Source organism: Melopsittacus undulatus, chromosome 4 (assembly GCF_012275295.1).
Source record: "Melopsittacus undulatus isolate bMelUnd1 chromosome 4, bMelUnd1.mat.Z, whole genome shotgun sequence".
Classification (NCBI taxonomy): Eukaryota; Metazoa; Chordata; class Aves; order Psittaciformes; family Psittaculidae; genus Melopsittacus; species Melopsittacus undulatus.
In genome coordinates this window covers 72054754-72076867 of record NC_047530.1, presented here as the reverse complement: position 1 = coordinate 72076867, position 22114 = coordinate 72054754, and the positions used below count along the sequence as shown (strand labels likewise).

The following is a 22114-nucleotide window of genomic DNA, read 5'->3' as shown; positions in this document are numbered from 1 at the left end:
GTAGCTACAACAGGCACAAATGCCACCTCAATCCCCAGAGCAGGGGAGGGCTTCAAGAAACACCTGAGCAGCCACCAGCAGCACAGCAGTGGCAGCACCAGATCCACAGCCTCAAGCAGGTAGTACTGTCCCCGATCACCAGTCCACCATCCTGTTATCCAGTAAACCTTCCTGGAAACACCTCCGAGCTCTGGAGAGTGCGTCACCAAAGCGGTTTATGCCAAAATGGTGGGTTTTTAATTTCACAGCATGACTTCAGTCTAGCACAGTTCCTGACCCAGAGGAGCTTCTGCGTAGACACCAAAGTCCTCCACTGTGCAACCCGGTTCCTGGGAAAGAACCCCCAGGAACAGTTGTTACATACACTTTAGAGGCATAGATACTTTCAAAGGATACTAAGGGTAAAAAGTGCATAGGACAATTTAAAATGGAAGAAAAGTCTCTAGAAAGCATTCTGATAACTCTCCCTGCAAAGTTCAAGGAATGCTCCATTTTAGGCAAAAAAAAAAAAAAACCCTGACATATTTTAAAAGTGGTATAAGAGAAGCTAATGGTGTCCCTTGGCCACCTTGTGTTTTGTATAGCAACTGGCTGAGTTTTCACCAATGAGTCTCAATGCATCGAGACTGCTGCAAACATCACAGGCTTTTCAACCAGATGGTTCCTTTACACCGCTCAGCAAACACCACTCCTTCCTCCACTCCTTCCTGATCATGAACCTGCTCAACCACAAACGGTACTGCTAACAAGAGGCATACCTGCTGTCAGCATAACAGCAGGTGTACTTGGCCTGCATCCTCCTTTTGAAACTACAGGGTTTGTTTTAAAATAATTTCTTTCCGTTATTTCAGCATTATTTTAATCAACTACTTCTGTTTCATTATTGATCACTTCAGCAGTGCTGTGATTATGCAAGTGCATCACACTGCAAGGAGGAGACATCCAGGAATACACTGGAGTCATTTCCAGAGTTCCACTGGCTAACTGTTCATGGGTACCCATACTAGCAGGTCACCCTAGTAGCTTGAGTAGGCTTCACTCTTTGATACATTCTCCTTGTTATTAATTGTTCTAAATGACTCAGTTTAATGCATATTTTAACACACTTCTCTGGTTGGTCACAAACATTCGATTCTTTTTTTCTCAGACAAGCTAACTGGGTCCGCAAGCACTGGGAGCTCTGGAATGACAGACCATTTCCTTTCAGGCACCTTCCCAAGTGCCACAGCAATTCTGAAAAGCATGTCTCACCTGCACATTTTACACACTTTTGAAGCAGTGGTGCTAATACTATGTAAAATTACTTTTATTTCAGTGGATAAGACATTTCCTTTTCCCATTTAAAATAAATCTTTGATTGCTCCTTTTTAACATAAGGATTTTTTCAAGTTACATTCTATAAGAACAAATGCTGGATCTTTCGTTTGCAAATATTTTGATACTGAAGTCAGCATCATTTGGATCATGCAGTTGCAACAATCACCCTTCATACAGCTACAAAAGAATGCACCTGCTGAGCTCCCTGGTGTAGTTTATGCAGTTGAAGCACACAGGTATTAAATCTATAGGACAGCTTTGATTACGTCTCAGAAAGCATACGGGAGAAAAATCTACTAGCAATTCAGTAGAAATACTCTGCACCTTTCAGCTAACAGACCATGCAAAGACTTACAGTATTTAACACAAGCAGGAGTGACTAAAAGTTATGCAAACTGGTAAATGGCATTAGAGCCTATTTACAGTGCAATTAACATCTATAAAGCGTCCATAATGTCCTAGTGTCAGGATGAAACATGAGTACTGATACTGCTGAGCATCCCACTCAGTAAATGTTTAACCCATTTTTCCATGTAAGAGCTCCAGTTCAAGAGGTTACATGTCAAAGATTGATCTTAAATACCATACTTAGGAAACAGCTCGCTTCCACAGAACTACACTGAATTTTTGCAAAGCTTTGCTACTCTGGAAAGACCTCTGGGCTTAATTTCCATGGATCATTCAGATTCCAAAACATTTAAAGAACCATATTATTATGAAATGTATAATTTTGGCTACTAAAAATATTAAAAATATTTAAAAATATACTGTATTCAAATGTGTGGACCACGGAGTGGAGCAGTATTCACAAAATGCCAGAACATCAGTGAATTCTGAAAAAACACCCTACTTCTGATAGCTTGCAGTATTATTGAAATACAATTAGAAATGTTCATACTTTTCACCAGCCTGGTGCTGTTACAGAAATCCATGTGAAACATCTAAATAGGCTGTATTGGCTTCTTGCAAGGACATCAGTGCTTTAGTTTTACATTTTAACAGATCCCTAGGCCACAACAGACAACAGCAACAGTGACCTAGTCCAGAGTACAGGTACATTTGAAACATTAAGCCTTGGTCCCTGCTTGCGTGGGCACCTCCATATCCTCCAACACAGTGAAGTGGGTGCACAATATGTCACTCCAAAGAGAAACAAACCTTTCTGACAGGTTTCAACTCTCTCCCAAGGATTAATTTTGTTAAAGCTTCCCCCTAAAACATCAAAAGGCACTAAAAAAATGTTACCAGTGGCAGATTGGCAAAATGTTATTTAAAAAATATATACTCTCTCGGATTAGGTAGAATTCCTCCTATTCCATCCCTACATATCTATCAGGAAAGTATTGCCTCTATTATTTTTCCTACTACTAAAAATAAAAATTGTCTCTTAATCAATATGCTCAATAAACAAATGAACAGAGTGAAAGAACTCCAAATATTAACTATAACATAGGATATGAAACCAAGACAATGAAAAAAAAAGTTAATAAAAACCTGACCAGATGCTTTTGTTCACAACATACATACTTAGTAGAATTTTCACCTTTTTTATTTGCTTTGGTAATGATAAATAAAGTGTTTAAAAACACATTTTACTGACAGGCCCTTTTCAGATACTTCCATAAAAATATGTAAAAAGCTGGATTAAATTTGGTCTTTTACTTGGTTTGAGGATAAAACTTGCGGTTTCCCTTGCGAACAGGCTTTAAGCAATACTAGTTATTTCCAGTATGTTTGGGGTTTGACTAGGATAAAAAGCACAACAGCAGAAGGTATTTTTTCACTGCTGTGGTATTTCAAGCTCCTTTCTGCAATTAGCCTAGTGTCTAATATTAGAAAACCAAAGCAAGTCATTGACTTCTTGTATAAAGCATGATCTACTAGTCAAAAGCTGCCCCTTCCAGTGGCCAAATACAAAGCTAGATGTCAGTGCTCTGGTTTGGGCACTTAAATACTGAACCATGTTATCTGAGGTAGACCAAACATAAAAACAATGTCACATGTTAAAAGATGAACAGAAGAATTAATTCCCCTCTCGTCCTCCAGGGAGCTTCATCAGGCTTTGGAGTCCTCCTGCACACAGAGCTGTGAGATGGTCTTCTTGATACGCAGCGCGGTCAGCCGTGCAGCGCTGTTGGCATACCAGCACTCACGCATTATCCTGCCCATCACTCGCAGCGCCTGTAAACCAGAAGTTAAAAGAACAGGTCAAGAATAAAACCATGACCTCCTGCTTTTATTTTTTAAGAGCAATACCAGGAGATAAAATATAGCTCTCCGAAACAATAGTACAACAGCAGTATCACAGATTAAGACCTATGTTTGAGAGAGTTCAGCACTGGGTACAAAGACAGTTTGTATAGATCTGGGAGCTGAAAAAGAGCTAGATATCTGAAACACATCTACAGTCAAAAGAGGCTGGACATCGAGTTCCCTTTGCCTCACTGAAAAATTCCACCTTAATTTAAATATGCTTTGTAATAAACAGGAAAACTGCTTTTACCTCACAGCTTTGCCACTGGTTTGGAATATTTGGTCTGAGCTTCTGCTCACAAACTACCCTTCTCATATCTTCTATTGAAGGATCAGAAGGCACAACATCATAGTAAGGCAGCTGGTATTCCTCAGTGATTCCTAGGAAAGATTTATTGTGCATGTAACACAAAATCCAAAGTAGCTGCTCCAGAATAAACTCTAATTGTTTTTACAGGCAATGGGAGAGAACAGAGGAACATTTGGGACTATACTGAACAAGTGCTCTGTGACAGACTTCTATTACCACATACTGCCAAGATAACAGAGTGCTTTTGGTTTATTAAAGATGAGAGTGGTCTGGACTGCAAAATTAGTTGTGTTCAGCTCTGGGGTCCCCAGCATAAGAAGGATGTGGAGCTGTTGGAGCAGATCCAGAGGAGGCCATGAAGATGCTCCAAGGGCTGGACCAGCTCTGCTATGGATACAGGCTCAGAGAGCTGGGCTTGTTCAGCCTGGAGAAGAGAGGGCTCAGGGGAGACCTTAGAGCAGCTTCCAGTGCCTAAAGGGGCCAACAAGAAAGCTGGAGAGGGACTTTTTAAAAGGGCAGGTAGGGATAAGACAAGGGGGAATGGCCTTAAACTGACAGAGGGTAGATTTAGATTAGATATTCAGAAGTTCTTCCCTGTGAGGGTGCTGAGGCTCTGGCACAGGTTGCCCAGAAAAGCTGTGGCTGCCCAGTCCCCTGCAGTGTTCAAGGCCAGGTTGGACAGGGCTTGGAGCAACCTGGTCTAGTGGAAGGTGTCCCTGCCTGTGGCAGGGGGGTTGGAACTGGATGATCTTTAAGGTCCCTTCCAACACAAATCATTCCAGGATTCTATGAAAAGGCCAGAAACCTCACCTCCAACAGAGCACCTTCTGGCTATCTCCCAGTATACTAGCCCAAGAGAGTATATGTCTGCTCGCTTGAAAGACTCGAAGATATTCATGTTCATTGCGTCATCAAGTATCTCAGGAGCCATATACCTTTAAAGCACACAAAGGTTAATTTGCTAGAGCGTGTACATATGAACAACTGCAGCTGCACTGCTGCATGCTGGAGCCAGGGAGCAGCTGGTCCTACTGCAAAAAAGGGAAAAGAGAAACTCCTTTGATAGCAGTTTTGAGTGTAAGGGACAGAGTTAGCCTGAGTGGCTGAGAAAGTCAGAGACAGTGCTTCACACTGTGCAGTTCAAGTGACTGTCACGAACTAAGCCATCGAAACCCCAGGGAAAGACAGGGATGGGCTACCAGTAGAAACCAAGCATGTCCTCTGTTAAAGGCACTGGTCTCCAGCTCTGCTCTGCTGCTTGCCTTTCACCTTTCACTACCATCAGCTATGCTGGTGGAGGCAGGCAAATCACAAGAGCAGCAGTACAGCTACCTACATCCACACACGTTGCCATGACTCCTCATGGTTCTGGGCATGATGCGCTTCCTGGGCCCAGCAGCACATGGGGTGACCGACACAGGACGTCCGCACCACAGAGCAGCATTCCATGTGAGCTGCTGTGTTCCATCCCAGCCCAGGGCTGGCAACTGCCTTCTGCACCCAGCCAGCAGGGACAGAGGGCTTCGGTCTGTTGCCAACACTTGACGTGCCAAAAGCAGAGGGGGAAGTCACCAGTGGAGGAAAAGGCTGAGAGGCACAGAGGAGCCATCCCGGCAATCAGGAGCCCACCTTCACCCACCTCCTGGTCCCAACCCGGGGATTCTGGGGAATGTCAATGGTGTTCAGCACCGAGTCGTGCTTCACTGCCAGGCCCAGGTCTGCAATGGCACAGCTTTCATTCCTCTTCACTAGGATGTTTTTAGATTTCAGGTCTCGGTGAGCGATTGCTGGCTTGCCTGTTCACAGAAAGATAAAGCACTGTCACTTTTGATAATAGTATGAATTTTAACTTAATGAGCAAGGAAGAAAACCCTTTTTTATTCAACTTTATTACTATACCCTGTAAAAATCCACTAAAGCCTATTTTGTACCCAATCCAGCTCTGCTAAATGCCATCAATTAAACAAACAAACAAACAAGCCCTCAAGGACATTTTTGTCCCAGTATTGGTATTTCAAGAATAAAACACTAAAAGAGAAAGTGGCAAGTTTGCCCTCTAAATTAATTCAGAAAATCCTTGACTGGCACTCCCTTTTAGCACAGCTGCTCCCACAGGCACCCGCTTTAAAGATGTAAAAGGAGAAGCAGACAGAGAAAGTGGGAAGAAGATATTCCTATTCTCTGTTGATACTGTACCATACTCACTCTAATACTGTGTCTTGCAGTTTAACAGTTTGTAACATGCCTTCCTATACCGTATCACCCATAACCATTTTTGCAAATACTACTGAAGCTCCTTCGAACACTTGAAATACAAGCAGAGGGGAAGCACTTGCCTTGTGTGCCAACAATCTCCATGTGGAGGTGTGCCAGGCCACTGGCAACTGAGAGCGCCAGCTTCACCATGCCCTCCACTGTCACGGTGACTCTGTTCAGGTAATCAAACAGGGACCCTTGCTCGTGGTACTCAGAGACAAGCCAGAGCTGCGTCCATGTCCCGTTATCTACTCAGAGGAAACAAGATTATTCAGCTTTAAAAAGAACCATCCAGGAAAAGCCTTTCCCATTTTGTGGCCAGCTCAGGCATGCAAACGAACAAGTCTTCTGACCACACCATGAGGAAGGCGCTCAAGGAAAGCTGTGACTTTCAAAGTGGTGTTTCAGATGGGGGTCGGGGCAGTAAAAGCAATTCTTACACAGACACCCGGGATTTCCCACGGGACTCACAGCATACCCTTGTTATCGGCAGCAATGAAGCCCAGGATGTTCTCGTGTCTCAGCATAACCGTCTGATAAATCTCTGCCTCACGGAACCAGGATCGCTCATCTCTAGAGGAGAAGATTTTCACAGCTACATCTTCCCCACACCATTTTCCACGCCAGACTTCACCAAATCGGCCTTTTCCTACAATTTCCTGTAGGACAATAGTCCTCGCAATGGTTCTTTGTACCAGCAAAGGTAAACCTAGTTTAAAGAAAAGATACGAGTATTTGTGACATAGCACTGATCTTTAAATCCTGAAACTGAACATTTTCCAGTGAGCTGTACTCAGGGCTTTGCTTTCAGAGAGTACCAAGGGAAAATCTGCCATCAGCACCGTGCAGACTGAAGACCAGAGCATGGTTTTGGAGCGTGCCAAGACCTTAGCTACTTAATTGGGTTTGATATGGACTACTGCTTGTTTTGCAGTCAATTTGTTCTGGGTGAAATTTTCAAAAGGAAAAATAAATTATTGTGGCAGTTTCACACTGTTTTGCTGGCCATAAACCCCTTCCTCCTTTGACCTGATACCATGTTTGTCTGGGGCTTAAAATAACTGGTTTTTGTTTTCTTTTTTGTTTTCTTTTTTTTTTTTAAATCGGGGCAACCTTGCTTTTAACAGCAAAATAATGAGCAGGAAAAATGCAGTTTGAAGACCAGCTTACTCAAATCACTTCCATTTCCCCAACAGAGCCTCACCCTGCAGCCAGTACTGCCTTCAAACGGGCTCATTCTGGCTGTCTGTGGCCAGCCCTGGGTTGGCTCTGGGCAGAGAGAAGCAAACTCGCTCTTTGGCTGAAATCAGACCAAACTGCACCAGCACTCACAAGACTCCATCTGCCTCCACCATAGCTCAGCACAAATAAAGCCCTGTTATTAGCTCAGGGTTGCTGATGAACAGTTGAAACTTCAGGATAAATAAAGCCAAAGTCTACTCATTATATCTGTCAAAAGCAGTAGGGAAGTATAATAAATGAATCTTGAGAGGCATGTAGGTAATAGAAAACAACATTTCAGCTAGAAATGTTTTGTTTCAGACTTCAAACTGACTTCTGAGTTAACTTTTCTAACTTTGCCATTCAAATAATCAAACTTTCATAATTTGACAGAAAAAGAGCAAAGCCCTATTGCTGCTGTAAGGTGTTATCAAGTGTATCAGCACAAAACTTCCCTTGACATAAAACTTGCCACTGATGTAAGACCTTCTGAGTTAAGACCCTCACCAGTAGGTACCCTGTGCCCAGTTGGCAATGTTCTTTACATCCCTACAAGCAAGGTGGCACATGTGCCTTTTGCATCAAGAGTATTTGCTCTTTATGTTTGCGGCAAAGGAAAGGCAGCCGCGGTGAAGGCAACAGGCAGGGGAGCTGGGCAGGCCCTACATACCAGAGCCGGAGCCAGAGGTTGTCATGTCGTAGATGAGATCCTTCAGTGTCTTCCCAGAGTTCACCAGGTTGCACTCGGAGAGGGGCTCCTCCACATTGGGCTGCTTTGCCCTGCCACGGGCACAGCGCCGACTCTGGCAGGTGCACACCACCAGCACCGCCGCGAGGGACAGGATGCAGACAGGCACCGCCACTGTCACCGCCAGCACCACCGGTCCTGTGCTGGCTTTGCTGGGAGACTCTGATGCTTTTGTTAGACACAAGGGAAAAGAGGGGAAAAAGACATTAAGTGAAGGGCTGTGGAGCAACAACGTATCCAGGTTTAATGATTTCCCACAGTCATCCTGCCCAGCACTGGCAGCAGTGAGACAGACCACATTTCTGTAAGTTATGGAACCTTTAACCCCACACTTTCTTTGCAGGTAGTCCGGGCTCAGGTTAGCACTGCGAGCACTGCTGAACACCACTGCCTCAGGCAGACTGCCCCACCAGCAGTTCCTTAGGGGAACACCAGCAGAGATGCTCAGCAGCATATATGGCTAGTGGCAGCACAGCTGCAGATAAGGTGCTGTACACACATTTGCTATGCCTGCCCCCAAACGGCCCCAGGAAAGCTCTTCAGACATGCTGACCCCTCCATACATGGTACTACCTGCTTGTATCTCCACTGATATGTTACTAAACACGCAAAGACTTCTCACAATGCATCCTGACCACCAGCTTCTTCAGGTAGTCCACCCCACCTGTCCACACCATTCAAGACTGCAAACATCTGAAGAACATTTCCTTACAACTGCAGTTCCAAAAATGCAGCAGAAACCCTGCAGAGTATGAGGCTTAATCTGTTCACATTGGTGAAATGCTATTTGTAGTTAGCTGATTCCCCACCTCCACACTGCAGAAGATCAAGAGACAGGACCTGCAGATCTCACCAAGATACAACTGGTGCATAAGGATGCACCAACTTGCCCACCATCCTGGCCAACAGTAACCTACATTCCACATGCAGGAGCATAAGCAGCAGCTCCACAAGCAGGTAATCTGCACTCAGTGAGCAACACCATATCAGCTTTGTAACCACAGTGCCTTTCCCACACTTGAAAGCCTGTGTATAAATTTCTCAGCACACTGCCCCGCTGAAAACAAAGCATTGGAAAAAAAATATTTCCTAACAATGCATACAGAAATACAAAATTAGAGTAAATGAGGCATTACAAGGATTTCTAAGACAGAACACTTTCAGAACTTGTGTTCATGAAGCTGTATTTCACAAGAGTCAAGAAACAAGACTGTCCTGGATTATTTTCAATTTCTCAAACTGTAAGGGTAAAACAAAACATATCAGGAAGCTATAGGAATACATTACTAAGGTATTTACTTGCACATGCACACACAATGGGTCAACCTTAATGACCCCAAAATTGTAAATAAGCAAAATTACAACAACAAACACACACACAAAGAAAAAACCCAACACTACACCCACCCACTCCTCCAAAAATAAACCCAAGGAATCCCTCAACGCTCAGAATCACGGGTACCAAACAGTGGATCTAAATAAAGACTTTGGAAGATTTAAGAATCATGAATCCCACACCACCAAAGTCACCCCTCTGATATTTTAGAAAATGAACCACCCCTCTCTCCCTTCAGAAAAAAGCTGAGCAACCTGTATGCTCTAATCCAGATCTTGAGAGTAACTCAGAAGCAGCCTCATGGCCCTCAGCAGTGACTGCTACTTTCCTCCAGTTACTACAATAGAAGTACTTCTGCAATGGACCTCATCAAGCCATGCACTCAGTCTTCAGAAGTGCCAGGAGCATTAGCTGTGGAAAGCTAACTTGCTCCTTTTTCTTCTCTTCCTTAAATTTTAGCACTATATGCTTATAATTAAGTGAGAAAAGAAAATAAATGTTAACAACAGAAGGCCCCATGTCTATTCATGGCACACAATACAAATAATTCTGAAAACAAAGTTGTTCCATCTTGCCTGCAGGCTTTTCCTTTAATAGACTTCAGCTGGACACTCAAGGGGTTACCTGCTAGATTTTTAAGAGGATTTGAAGGCAGAACTCCCCCTTGTAAGTGCTGCTTGTTAACTGACACACTGTGATTTCCCAAGCTCTTCTTAATTATGTGTCTACATGGCAGAGGTTTCTCCCGAAGCAGGTAGGAAGTGCAGCAAGCCTCAGGAACTTGGGCACTGTCACTGAGCACTGTGCCTTGCAGAGCTGCTTCAGCTACACAAAACTGCATGACTGGGAAATATTGCATGCACAAGGAAGGCTGCAGAGGAATGCTGTCATGCTATGCAGCTGGCACAGAGCTAGAATGTTGTGTTGTGGTGAGGAGTTGTCCTCTGGGTGTTCATAACACTGCACTCCTAGTGTCATCACCCAAATCAATGTCCTCATTGCAGACCTAAGCAGATTTATTATCTGAGTGGCTATGAAAGACAAACATGCACAAAATACTTACTATAAAATGTCAGGTTTTCCCACTAATTGCTGAAAAACAACATACCATGAAATTAACAAAATATAAAACTTTATTGTTCTTAGGCCAGTGTGAAGAGTATCAAAAGGAAAACAATCAAGAAGCTTTGAACAGCAACAGAAGAGAGACTCGTAAGGGCATCTTCACAGACAGGAACACAAGCTACAGGTCCTGAACAGAGCAGCAATTCTCCCCAGTGCAAGCAGTCCTACTGATAAATATCTGCTCCTAGCAGTGGGTGATCTTAAGCACCTGCAGGTCCTGCACATGACACATGCCAACAGGCAGGCAGCAAGCACTGGTCCTGGTGGCACATCTTTCACCAGTGCCTGCTGCTCCTGCCTGTGAGTCTTGCCATGCACCCTCATTGTCTTCTGCTGGAGAGTCTTTCCACTTTGTCAGCACAGGGTGTGCTGTGGGGTCACAGTAGTCCCTTCTCGCAGCTCCTTCCTTCTCTTCCCTCTTTTTTCACGGCTTTCTCGGTTCCAGAGCACCACTCTTTACAGATTCAAACTTCTGAAAAATCTCCACTTCTCTTTTTCTTTACTTTCATGCTCATTTCCTTGCAGGCTGGATACTACAGGCAGCAAACCTGTACAGGCAAAAAAGAGTAACAGTTACCATTGGCGTTTTATCCTAAAATCATACATACCTGTGTATATATATAAAAATTTCCAGGATCTCCTGAAACTGGGAAGCAGCTCCAGCAGTGCTTCAAATGGGAGAAAAGCCAAGTTTTGCTAAGAGCACAATACACTACTTTGCTTAGCTTTTCTTAGTTGTTCCTGAACCCATTGTACACCCCCATTGCTGCAATAAAACCTTGGCCTCCATTTAGAGAGGCTGCATGGGCAGACTGGCAGCTATGAGAGTAACTGCGTGATGACAACAAGCACAAAGGACTGAAGCATAGAGCAAGGTGAGTGGAGAAGTTTCCATTTCCACAAGCACTCTTCTCATTGCTCAGTTTTCACTACTACAGCCACATTACTACATTGGCCGTGTCTACACTACCTTGTCATTTACTCCACAAATCTAGGTTTGTTTCCTAGATTTGCCAACAGTGAGACAGACAACAATGCGGTTTAGGCTTCTGGGATGTGACAATTTGTAACTTGTGGTACACTGTTTGTACACTGTGAACTACTGCAACAGGTTGCATGGCAGAATTTTAAGGGGCTCAGAATATGCTCAATGTATATTCAAAAGGGGCAACAAACCACCCTCACAGAAAACAAAAAAAAATTATCATCAATTTTAACAGAAAAGTGATCCAATTCATTTTTACTGAAAATGTGTATCCACACAATTTGTGTCATCGAAGAACTGCAGAGAGAGCTTTGTGAGATAACTGCAATAGAACTTAATTTTTAGAGCTATTTCCCTGCCATATGGCATTCTGGGAGCCAGGCAAGCAGTGGAGTAGGCTGGAGAAAGCAGCAGGTCTAGCAGGGACACTGTGAGCACTGCAGGCCAACAAAGCTGTCTTTGACTTTAGGGCAAGGAGCAGGAGAAGCCTCAGCTGGAGCAAGAGGATGGAGGAGGAAGCACAGAGACACTAATGGCCATTCTGGAGGTGTAGAGCAGGACATCAGAGCAAAGCACAAGCAAAATTCAAAGATTCTCTTACACCCATTCAGGAGAGTGAGATCCAGCATCAGGAAAACAGACACCAGCTTTATGACTTATGCAGTGACAGTTGTTCAGAATAAAACCAAGTTCAGTGATGCTTACAGGTCTCCTCTGAGATGCTGCTAAGTTGAGAGAGGTCAAGTGCAGAAGGCAAGTTAGCAGTGAGACTGGAAGCTGAGATGTCTGGGCCAGTTTGCACGAGGTCTCCACAGAGTTTCTGGCAAATGAAGAGATCCTGACTGTCTAGAGAAGTTTCTTGAAAGGAGTCAACTGGAAACCTCCTTTGTCATCGTTCAGTCTACTTGCTGTACCAAACTGTGGATCAAGGTTGGTGGCAACTACCCAAACCCTTTCCAGTTCTTCGTAGAGCACATGGAGGAAATTTGAGAAGTACCAGCGCTGAGGTTTCTGCTGCACAGTTGATCATAGGCCATCTTCAACCGCGACCCCTCGCAGCAGGGGGTCCTGCAGCCAGGGCAGCAGCCATGCCCTTGATGGGCTTGTGCACCATGGCCCTTTGGGGATCCTTGGAGCTTCCCACAGCATAGACGATACAGGAGCAGTGACAAACAGCCCCAGTGTAAAATACGTGGCACATTAGGTACAGTCATTAAAGGCAACATCACCCAGTAAGTGTGGCAATGTTTACAGCAGTTGTGCAATGTTAAACTCTTCGGGAAATAAGAAAACCCCTCGTGACTACCTAAAACTATCAAATCAACACCATTAATCACAACATTTTGCAATCTGATTGTGAATGTACTATTCAATGACTTACTAAGAATAGAAGCTGAATACATGTTGCCATGTATGAAACAAAAATAGCACATCTGGCAATATTTATAATTTCACAATATGGTATTAGTTGTATTACAAGTTGTGTAAACAAAATAGTACTTTTAGGCAGAAAAAAAAGGAAGGAGGTTTTTTTTCTCCTCCAATGAAAAAGACATTACACACACAGCATTTTCCTTGCTTTTAACATATAATGGGCACCGTAAAACTTCTAAAAGCCCTGAACTATGCATGTTTAAACTCCTAAACTACTTGGGGAGAGGGGAGACGGGGAGAGGGGTAGAAATATGGACTCTTTCCAATGTGGTAAGAAAATACTGTATCTGTAATGCGTCTACACTACAGATGTAGTACATCTGTAGGGGGGCTCTAGTCAGACATACAGAATACTTTTAAACAATTTCAAAAATACACAGTTTGGAATAAAGTCTATAATGAAGGCTATCCCATTTCCACCATGGTTACAGACCCCGTCACCCCCTCCAGGACATTCAGAAATCAGCTGGGAAAGGTCTTCTCAAGGATCCAGGAGTTTGAGCAAACCTATCAGTCAGGAACACAGCTATGAGATAAATGGATGCATTACATGAAGTGCTGTTGCCCCCCAGCCCGGCCTCCTCTTTGCATGGTTGTGTTCTTATCAGTCCCTCCTGAGAACATGAATATGGGACAGCCAAGATGGACAAAAGCCTGTGAAGGATTTGCAGAAGACATCCACAGAGCAGCTATGACAGGCGGGGACTCTCCCCACAGAGGTTTTTTTTGGAGGAGAACCTCAGAAATCAGTCCAGCCAGGCACTTTTCTTTTGCTCCATTCCCCATCCACCTTGCTGTTATTCATCACTAACATTTTAGGGTAGTTAGAAGAATTGTGTTTTGTCTCTCCATTCACAGTCCAGACCTTCCTTCTAACTCTACTCTTGGACCAAATCTGTGCTGGCGAAACAAAGTTAGATCTTTTCATCCTGTTCAATAACAAATGAGGGATGCCAAACAAATGAGGAACGCCAAAACCAAAGGAGAGTTTTGCCCTGTTTTGCACCCTGCAGCACAGCCACGCATCCCTCAAGGTCCATAAACTATTAAAATCTGTATTCAAGCACAGGCTTTTATTCAGAAAGTTATTAGCTGAAGGCTGATTTTTCTCCTTTTCTATATTAATATGTACCTTATAAAACTCTTGGTACAGGTATATCTGACTTTTTAATACTAACATATCCATTCTCCTAAGGTCTTTAATGTCTTTAAGGCATTTTTAAACAGGTAAATGAAGAGTATTTGTTCATGTAACTATGAAAATCTTGCACAACAATTAGTCTAAGTGGTACCATTCGTCTCTCTTGACAATATGAACATACTCAAGGGATTTTTGTTTCAACAATTCTATTACATTTTCCTTTATTTCATCCCAGTGTGTGCCACTGTAGGTGATATGAGGTCCATTTGAGCCTTTGTACAGTTTGGTCAATATGAATAAAGAAGAAAGCTGGCAAATTACTTTTTATTCAGTTTGTTAATCCCACTATTAGCTTAATCTTGTTGCATAAAGCCTTCTTTCTTCTCTGACTCATTTTCCATTATGCAAATACAGAAGAGAAATCATACGCTTTTCATCTCAAGTTCTAGGGATGCTGCTGTGCCAGGTCACCCAAAACAGCAGAGAGGAGACCATTCTTGCTGTGTGCTGCCTTTGCTGGAATGACAAAGGTACTTTTGAAGGCAAAACCCTAAAAGCAGAGAATTCTTTGCTGCGCTGAATTTTCCCACCAACTCACGGACATGTAGCTGTACTCACTGGACACATCCCCATGATTTTTTGTTAGAAGCTGACGTTTTCTTTATCCAGCCTCTGAAAGCAGCCTGGTCAGAAAGCCCAGAAATCTGTGACAAATTCACCTGCATCCACCCCATTTCAGTTATCAGTATCTGTAAAAATGGGGGCTTACAATCTAGTGTCACTAGGTGTTTTCAGATCAAGAGGTAGAATGAGAAGCAGCATGAACCTTTCTCCACACTTCTATAGACATGCAATTAAAGACACCAGACCTCAAGAGGGCCTCTTATCTATATCTGGTAGCAAATATAAAGTGTCTGAGCTTTCAGGCCCCAACAATTCAACAGCTGCCAATTCACTGTCTCCACCTAATGAGGTAACTGAGGGCAACATCAATTTTGCTGCCCCCTCCACCATAGCCAAATGTAAGCATCACATTATAAGAAGCTCCATAGTCCACTTCAGGGCTGCAGGTAAAGGTGTGTCATCTATGCACAGATGGGGGTCTGTATATATACCACAGGGGGGGATATATCTTGCTCACAAGTGGGTCTGGATCAGAGACCACAGGCACTGCCTCCCAGATCTGAAATATGCCCTGAAAATCCTGAGACACACAAGTCTGCAACTGGAAGAAGTCTTCAAGCTGTTATTAGCAACTCTTCAAAATAGCCTGTTGCATGCTGAGGTACACAGAGGCAATTTCTCATACAGAGAGAGATTCACAGAAAGTTCCACTTTTCTGCAGCCCTGTTATGACATCCCACTGGCAGGGGAAGGTCACCTCAGGCAACCTGCTGGGCAGAAAGTATTCCAGTAAAAAGAGTAGAACCCAGGAAATGAATTCAGGGTATCACTGAAGCCCCCTCCTTACCACAGACTAATCCTACACCTTGAAACTTAGCACCAGTTAACGCAAAATACTGCAATGAAGTCCCTGCCTACAAGAAGCGTATAAAAAGCAGATATCCAGGCTGAATCTGTCCCTAAAGATGTGTATTTTCAGACATTGTAAAACCAACTAAAGCAAAAGCAACCTCCTCTCATGCAAGGCACAATAACACACGCTCTGCTGCTGTCTGAGGCATGCAATGCCATCTGCAGTCTTACTATGGAAATTCATGTACCAGCAATCAGAACAAATTGCTTTATCCACTCAGAGATCTGCACGCTGCAAGCCATTTGATTGTTTTCCAATCACTCGTGATACATTTACAACATCAGCCCTTGGTAATTAACACAGGGACAAGCCAAAGCAGGGCACCACGAAGAGGCACTGAAGGACAGTCTTGTGTCCCCAGCTGGAGGCAGCTACAGCAACCAGAGGAAAAGCCAGCCAAAGCTCCAGCCTCCACTTTAATTTTATCTCAGTCAAAGAGGAACCGAAGATGTGGATTTGGATTTCTAAGTGCCACATAAGACCAGAAAGAAACAAAAAATACAAGCTGATCAAGTAATTGCCTAAAACCTTACTCTGGAAACACCAATTTCCTAAGCTCAGGAGTGCACCTGTAAAGGCAGCCTAGGCAATGGTATTCAAACTGGTTTTTCCCTGTGGCAGAGCCCACCTCCTCAGTATGTTGTCCTGGTTTTTCAGCTGTAACAGTTATCTTTCTCTTAGTAGCTGGTGCAGTGCTGTGTTTCGGCTTTAGGCTGAGAGCAATGCTGATAACAAACCACTGTTTTAGTTGTTGCTAAGTAGCGCTTACCCTGATCAAAGACTTTTCAGTCTCTCATGCTCTGCCAGTGAGGAGGGGCACACAGAATCACAGAATCAGCTAGGCTGGAAAAGACCTTTAAGGTCATCAAGTACCCCAGAACTGCCAAGTTCACCACTAAACCATGTCACTAAGGGACTCAGTTACATGGCTTTAGAACACTTCCAGGGACAGTGACTCCACCACTGCCATGGGCAGCCTGTTTCAATACCTGATCACCCATTCTATGAAGGAATTTTTCCTAATATCCAATCTAAACCTCCCCTGGCACAGCTTGGGTGCCTATTGCTTGCTGCTTCGAGAAGAAACAGTAGCTTCATATATCTTAAGAATGCTTCTCTGATTTACCTTAGTTCAGGATTCAGTTGGACATTACTTCCGGGAGGAAGCAGAGACAGGACACTTCACCCAAACTAGCCAAAGAAGTATTCCATTCCACAGTATTATACTTTAGTTATTGGACTGTTCTTACCCAGCCCTTGGGGTTTGCATTCTTTCAGTTCTCCTCCCTGTTCAGCCTGGAGCAGGGCAGGGGAAGAAGGGATGGGGAGTGAGTGAGCAGCTGCTTGGTTCTGAGTTATCAGCTGGGCTTAAGCCACAAAACAGGTACACTGCTCGAAACTTCCTATGGCAGAGGGCATGGGTACTGCAGAAACAGCCTGGACAGGCTGGTTGTACTGCCAGGTCCCTCACCTACATACTCAGCAGTGCTCCTTAGAAAGGTTATTTTCACTGGAGCCCAAATGAAGCTTTCCTGCAGCATGAATTGTGTGAAGGAGAGCTGTCAGGAAAAAAAACAGCAATCAAATAACAATGGCACTGTTAAATATCTGACCAACATGAATTCTCCCAAATGTTCAGAGCAAAGGGCTCAGGCTAAAAAATAAGTAAGTAATGTTCCCTGGTTCTGAAATATGAAACCAGAGGTTTTGCAACTACCAGTTCAAGATGACAGATATGCTTCCACTGCTCCTCTATAAATAACAGGCTTCTCCCAAGATTCCAGCATCCCAAGGTGAAAAAAATAAAGCATGGTATTTTATTTGTACATTTCTAGAGCATGACCACTATTAATACCTCCTTTCTCTTGTCAGCTGGAAGACAACCATTTAAATATCTTTGCTCTTGCCCCAAGCAACAGGTGAGGTTAGGTAGGGGGGTACAGAGCACCCAGCTGCTGGGCTTCTACTTCTGCCTAGGCTGGCTCTCCAGAACTGCCTGGAGTAGCTTGGAATAGCCCTTCCATCCAGCATCTGCCTGTTCACACCAGGAGATGTTGGTACCCAAGGCCACCACAGCAACTCCCTGGTCTGCTTCCTGCATTTTACATTATGTGCTTCACTGTATCTTACAAGTGCTTCCAGTAAAAGCCTTTTAAGTTCTGTTAAGGATTATATGAAAGCAGCTTAAACACAAGTTGTAATTGTAAGTTATGTATTAATTTGCATCTTTCTTACCTGTAACTTCTCTCACTGGCATAAGTGTATAAAAAGGTATTATCTGATAAGGTAGTATATTTTACAGCTTTTTCAAAAAAGCCTGGATTAAATGCAAACATTGGAAAGAAGAGTCAAACTTAAAAATAGGATAAATATTTATTTTTTAAAAGCACTGAATCAACTTCATTACACAATTTTGAGTCTGGCAGACTCAAGTACTGCACCAGCTGTATAATACACAGAGCTTCTGGAAGTGCAAATCTTTTTCCTCCCTCTAATTGGGACCAGGAATCTTACACTTTCTCACTCCTGCTGGGCAAGAATCAATGATACCGATCTAACACCAAAGAAAAGCTGCCTTACGAGCTGCTAAAATGAACAACTGAATCCCAGAGTTCAAGACAGACTAACAAGACTGCTGAAATGGCATCAGCCAAGGACATTCCCCAGAAATGACCTGGTGTTCTGTACCCCTCTCGCCCCCCACAGTAGAAGACCCTACCTGCTGTAGGAGCCAGGGAGGACACTTCTGCCTTCCTGGTCACCACAGAGCCACTGTGTACCCCTTGCTCCTTAAGCATAGGCATGAAATCATCAGCTGTAGTAATTGCTCCTCAGTACAGGTCACAAAGACATGGCACTTGGTGACACAGACTGGCCAAGGACAGTGGGGAGCAGCTCCTCACACACCAGGGCACTGCTGCATCATTGGTCAAACTTCACCACCAACACAGATATTTGTCTGTCCAAAATCATGGGTGTATCTCCCATATACAATGCAGTCAGCACCTACAACTATTCACCTTCTTTCCAAACCTCTCTAGTCTGAATTCTTACCTGAGCCATCTAAAGCAGGTTTGTTAAATTGTGTGCAGAGATGTTTGAGACTGTAAGACTTCAGCCAGTGCAAGGTCTTCATTATTTCCTTGTGATGCACCAGTTAACAGCTCTCAGCTCCTCACAATGGCTAATTCACAGCTGCTATACATCGCTGATCCATGCCCCATGGAAAGTCCCCAGTACATTAGATATCATCTTCCCAACATCTAGACTAATGCCAGTTCAAATAACAAACTCCTTAAGATATTCCAGCACATAAAACCTGTGAGGTTACAAGTATCTTTCCTTCAGACACTTCCTTTCACCTTCACTGTTAATGCCCCATGGGATATCAAAGACAACATTTGGAGTATCTTTAGGAGATGGAAGAAATTCTCTCTTCCCCAGACAGAGCTGCAGTTTAGAATTTCCCATCTGAAACAAGTCAGGAAAAAGAAACAACAGGTATTGTTTTACAGACAGCCTTTAAAATCCCACTTAGCTGCCTCTTAGGGTCACATCCTCTGCACAGTATTTCTGCACTCTCAAGCTGTCACACAAGCCTCTGAACAGCATTCTGCACTCGAGCAGCACTTACCGACAGGCAGGCGGAGGGTGATGTTGTTGCAGAAGTCAGTGTAGCAGCACTCGGTCTTCGTGATGTTCTTGGAACTGTGGCAGAAGACCTGTGCGTTCAGCTCTGGAAGGGAGACGCAGGACTTGATCACCTCCTCCCGCCCGTTGGTCAGCATGACCGAGGCCCAGCAGGCACCCTCTGTCTGGCAGGTGAAGTTGGTGTGCTCACACAGCTGGCACACGCACTTGAGACCTGAAAAAGAGGTTTACAGCTTCTGTGAGAAGACCTTGAGAAGACAGACCCCTACGACAACCATGCAAGCTTGTCTGGCCAGGTGGCCACCATGAGCACCCACGGGAGCTCCAGCACAGGTCCTGCACTGAGGCCATTGCCTACACTGGAGGAAGCCAGTCCTGACAGAACAGGTCTCAAACATATACAGATGGCAAGTTTGAGAGCAGCTTGTCCTTGGTCACAGGGAAGTACATAGTGTCTATCTTGCATGGTGGAGAAGACTGAACATGGCCAGCCCTCACCCGTGCCAGCCACCCATGCCACGCTAGCAATATGCACATCTTGCCAGAGCCGACTGGGTTAGAGAAACAAGTCCAAGGAAGCACCAGGAAGCAAGATCCTGGCACACACCACCTGAGACCCTACAGACAGACACAGGAAGTAACTATGGGCTTTTCCACCCCATGTTTTCTGAGATGATGCACCGTTTACAGGCACACAAACAGCTGCCTGATTTCTTTTGGAGGAAAAGTCTGCTGACTTCCAAACTTTGCATGTTTTTTACCATAACTTCATGTTTCACCAAACCAAATAGAAACACATTTAATTACTACTACATTTTTTCAGGCTCTATTGACTCTTGGAAGATGAAGGTGGAAACCAAAGACACATCATCTCAGTGAAACACCAGATGTTGACCATACATGTTTTTGCTTTCCTTGTTTTCTTCCTCTGCTTCTTAACAAAGAATTTTTGCTTGCTTCATGCCAAGTTTAGGAGCCCATATCAGCAGTGATAACTCAGACACCTTAACTTTGGGCTGAAATCAATTTGTAAACAAAAAATGAAAACCAAACCCTTCTTTAAATGCACTTTATGTGATTGTTTTGTTTCTGTACAAGCAAACAAACAAACAAAACAAACCCCAGCAAAACAAACACCTCATTTTAGAGTACAAAGGCTTGTTCTCTTCAACTTTTTATGCAAACAGTCCTTCACTGGGTCCCCAAAATGCATCCCGTACACCTTCTCAGGTCAGTTATAACCCTGCAAGATTGAACCCTGCTCTACTTACAGAAGCCAGGGTATTTAAAAACAATACAATTAAAAAGTAATCTTATCCATAAATCAATTCTGGTTTTTGGGGAATTGGGCAGACAGAGACTGTTTCTTTTAGTTAAAGATAACACATATCTGAAAAGTATGAGGGAACAAGGATGGCCACCAGGAACAGAAGAGCTTTCTTCCAATTTAGCTGGCCCCTGACAAGGCAGTGTGCCCCACTCTCAGCTACCTTTCCCTAATCATACCAGGACCTAAAACAGTCTATACCATCACCCCCAGCTGACAATCAGCAAAAGCTTTGTTTACACAGGAATGCCCTGGCTCTTTGTGTAATTTGTGTCCCACAGCTGAGGGGGAAGGAGCAATGGCCGATGGCTGCAGCAGTGCTCGCCATGTGGCAGGAGGAGCAGGGACTCATCTCAGAGCCTCTGGAGGAGCAGAGAAGTCCTGACAGACGTCAGTGCAAATTTGATTTCTGTTTCTGTGACACTATTTGTTTTCTTTACAACAACCTTCATCCTGTGCTACCCTTCTGAAATAACAGCTTGTAGTGTTTATCTTCAGCTTAGGCCCGCAACAAACTTCCTTGGCACCATATGTTCGTGTTTATCCTGGATGCAGGGTATGCTAGGAACCATATCACTGTCTGTCTGCTTTGGCTGTCTCTCTGTGCAGGAAGTGAACACAATCAATCACCCAGCAACAAAACAGGTGAATCTCTTCCTTAAAGATATTACCATAGTTCTAGAAGAGATGCCAGGAGCAAGACTCATCAGATCCAAATAAAAAAATAGATCTAGCAGAAGAAAAACAGACACATCATCACCAGTGCTGCAAAATAAAACCATTACTTGAGGAAATGAGTATAAGATTGTCACAAGTGCCTTCAGTGTTTCAGACACATCATTATGCTATTTTTCTCCCCCTTCTCATCACCTAAAAATAAAATGGGAAATGATCTTTACAATGTCATCCACAGTAGGTAACCGCAAGTTTTATCAATATCCTGGTATTTTGTACATTGCTTGAGAGGAGCTGAACAAAACTGTCATTGCAAGTCCCAAATAGCTTCAAGGGTATCCCTCTGAGCACTGTAAACACAGGGTGAGAACAAGATGGCTAAGGGGCTTGTAACCTCTCTGACCAAGCTAAGACAGTCACTTATTTCCAGAATGAAAGGGGCTATGCACCACCTCGACTCTACTTGTAACCAGCACTGGCTGGATGCCCCGTGAGCACACCAGTCTGACGTTGGCTCACCTGGCTGGGAAAGCAGAGGGTGCCACCGCTTGAAGACCAGTATTTTCTACTGTTCTGTTCCCAGCGTGTTTTATTCTGGTCAATGTCCATTTTTCTTTCTACTTCACTGAAAGACTCTAACCCCATTTTTCTCTTTAGTTTTGAGTGTTTTGCTCAGAACCAACTTGTCCAATCTACTGCCCACAAATGAAAGTTCACAGACCTATGGAAATCAGACCTGCTCCCCACAGAGCTGTTTCTGTGAAAAGCCATTACACAAAGAAGCATAAAAAGAAAGAA

The 22114-nt window shown here is 43.8% G+C and overlaps 1 protein-coding gene across 1 annotated transcript in view; it reads right to left on the bottom strand.

The window, feature by feature from the left end:
• Positions 1-3372: 3372 nt before the first annotated feature.
• Positions 3373-22114, bottom strand: part of ACVR1C (activin A receptor type 1C) — a 30757-nt gene continuing 12015 nt past the window's right edge. The window contains exons 2-9 of the mRNA XM_034062007.1: positions 19298-19528; positions 8028-8267; positions 6615-6845; positions 6217-6384; positions 5520-5676; positions 4691-4815; positions 3821-3951; positions 3373-3498 (exon numbers count right to left, since the gene is read on the bottom strand). Coding sequence (XP_033917898.1) covers positions 3373-3498; positions 3821-3951; positions 4691-4815; positions 5520-5676; positions 6217-6384; positions 6615-6845; positions 8028-8267; positions 19298-19528 — 1409 coding nt within the window. The remainder of the gene's footprint in view (positions 3499-3820; positions 3952-4690; positions 4816-5519; positions 5677-6216; positions 6385-6614; positions 6846-8027; positions 8268-19297; positions 19529-22114) is intronic.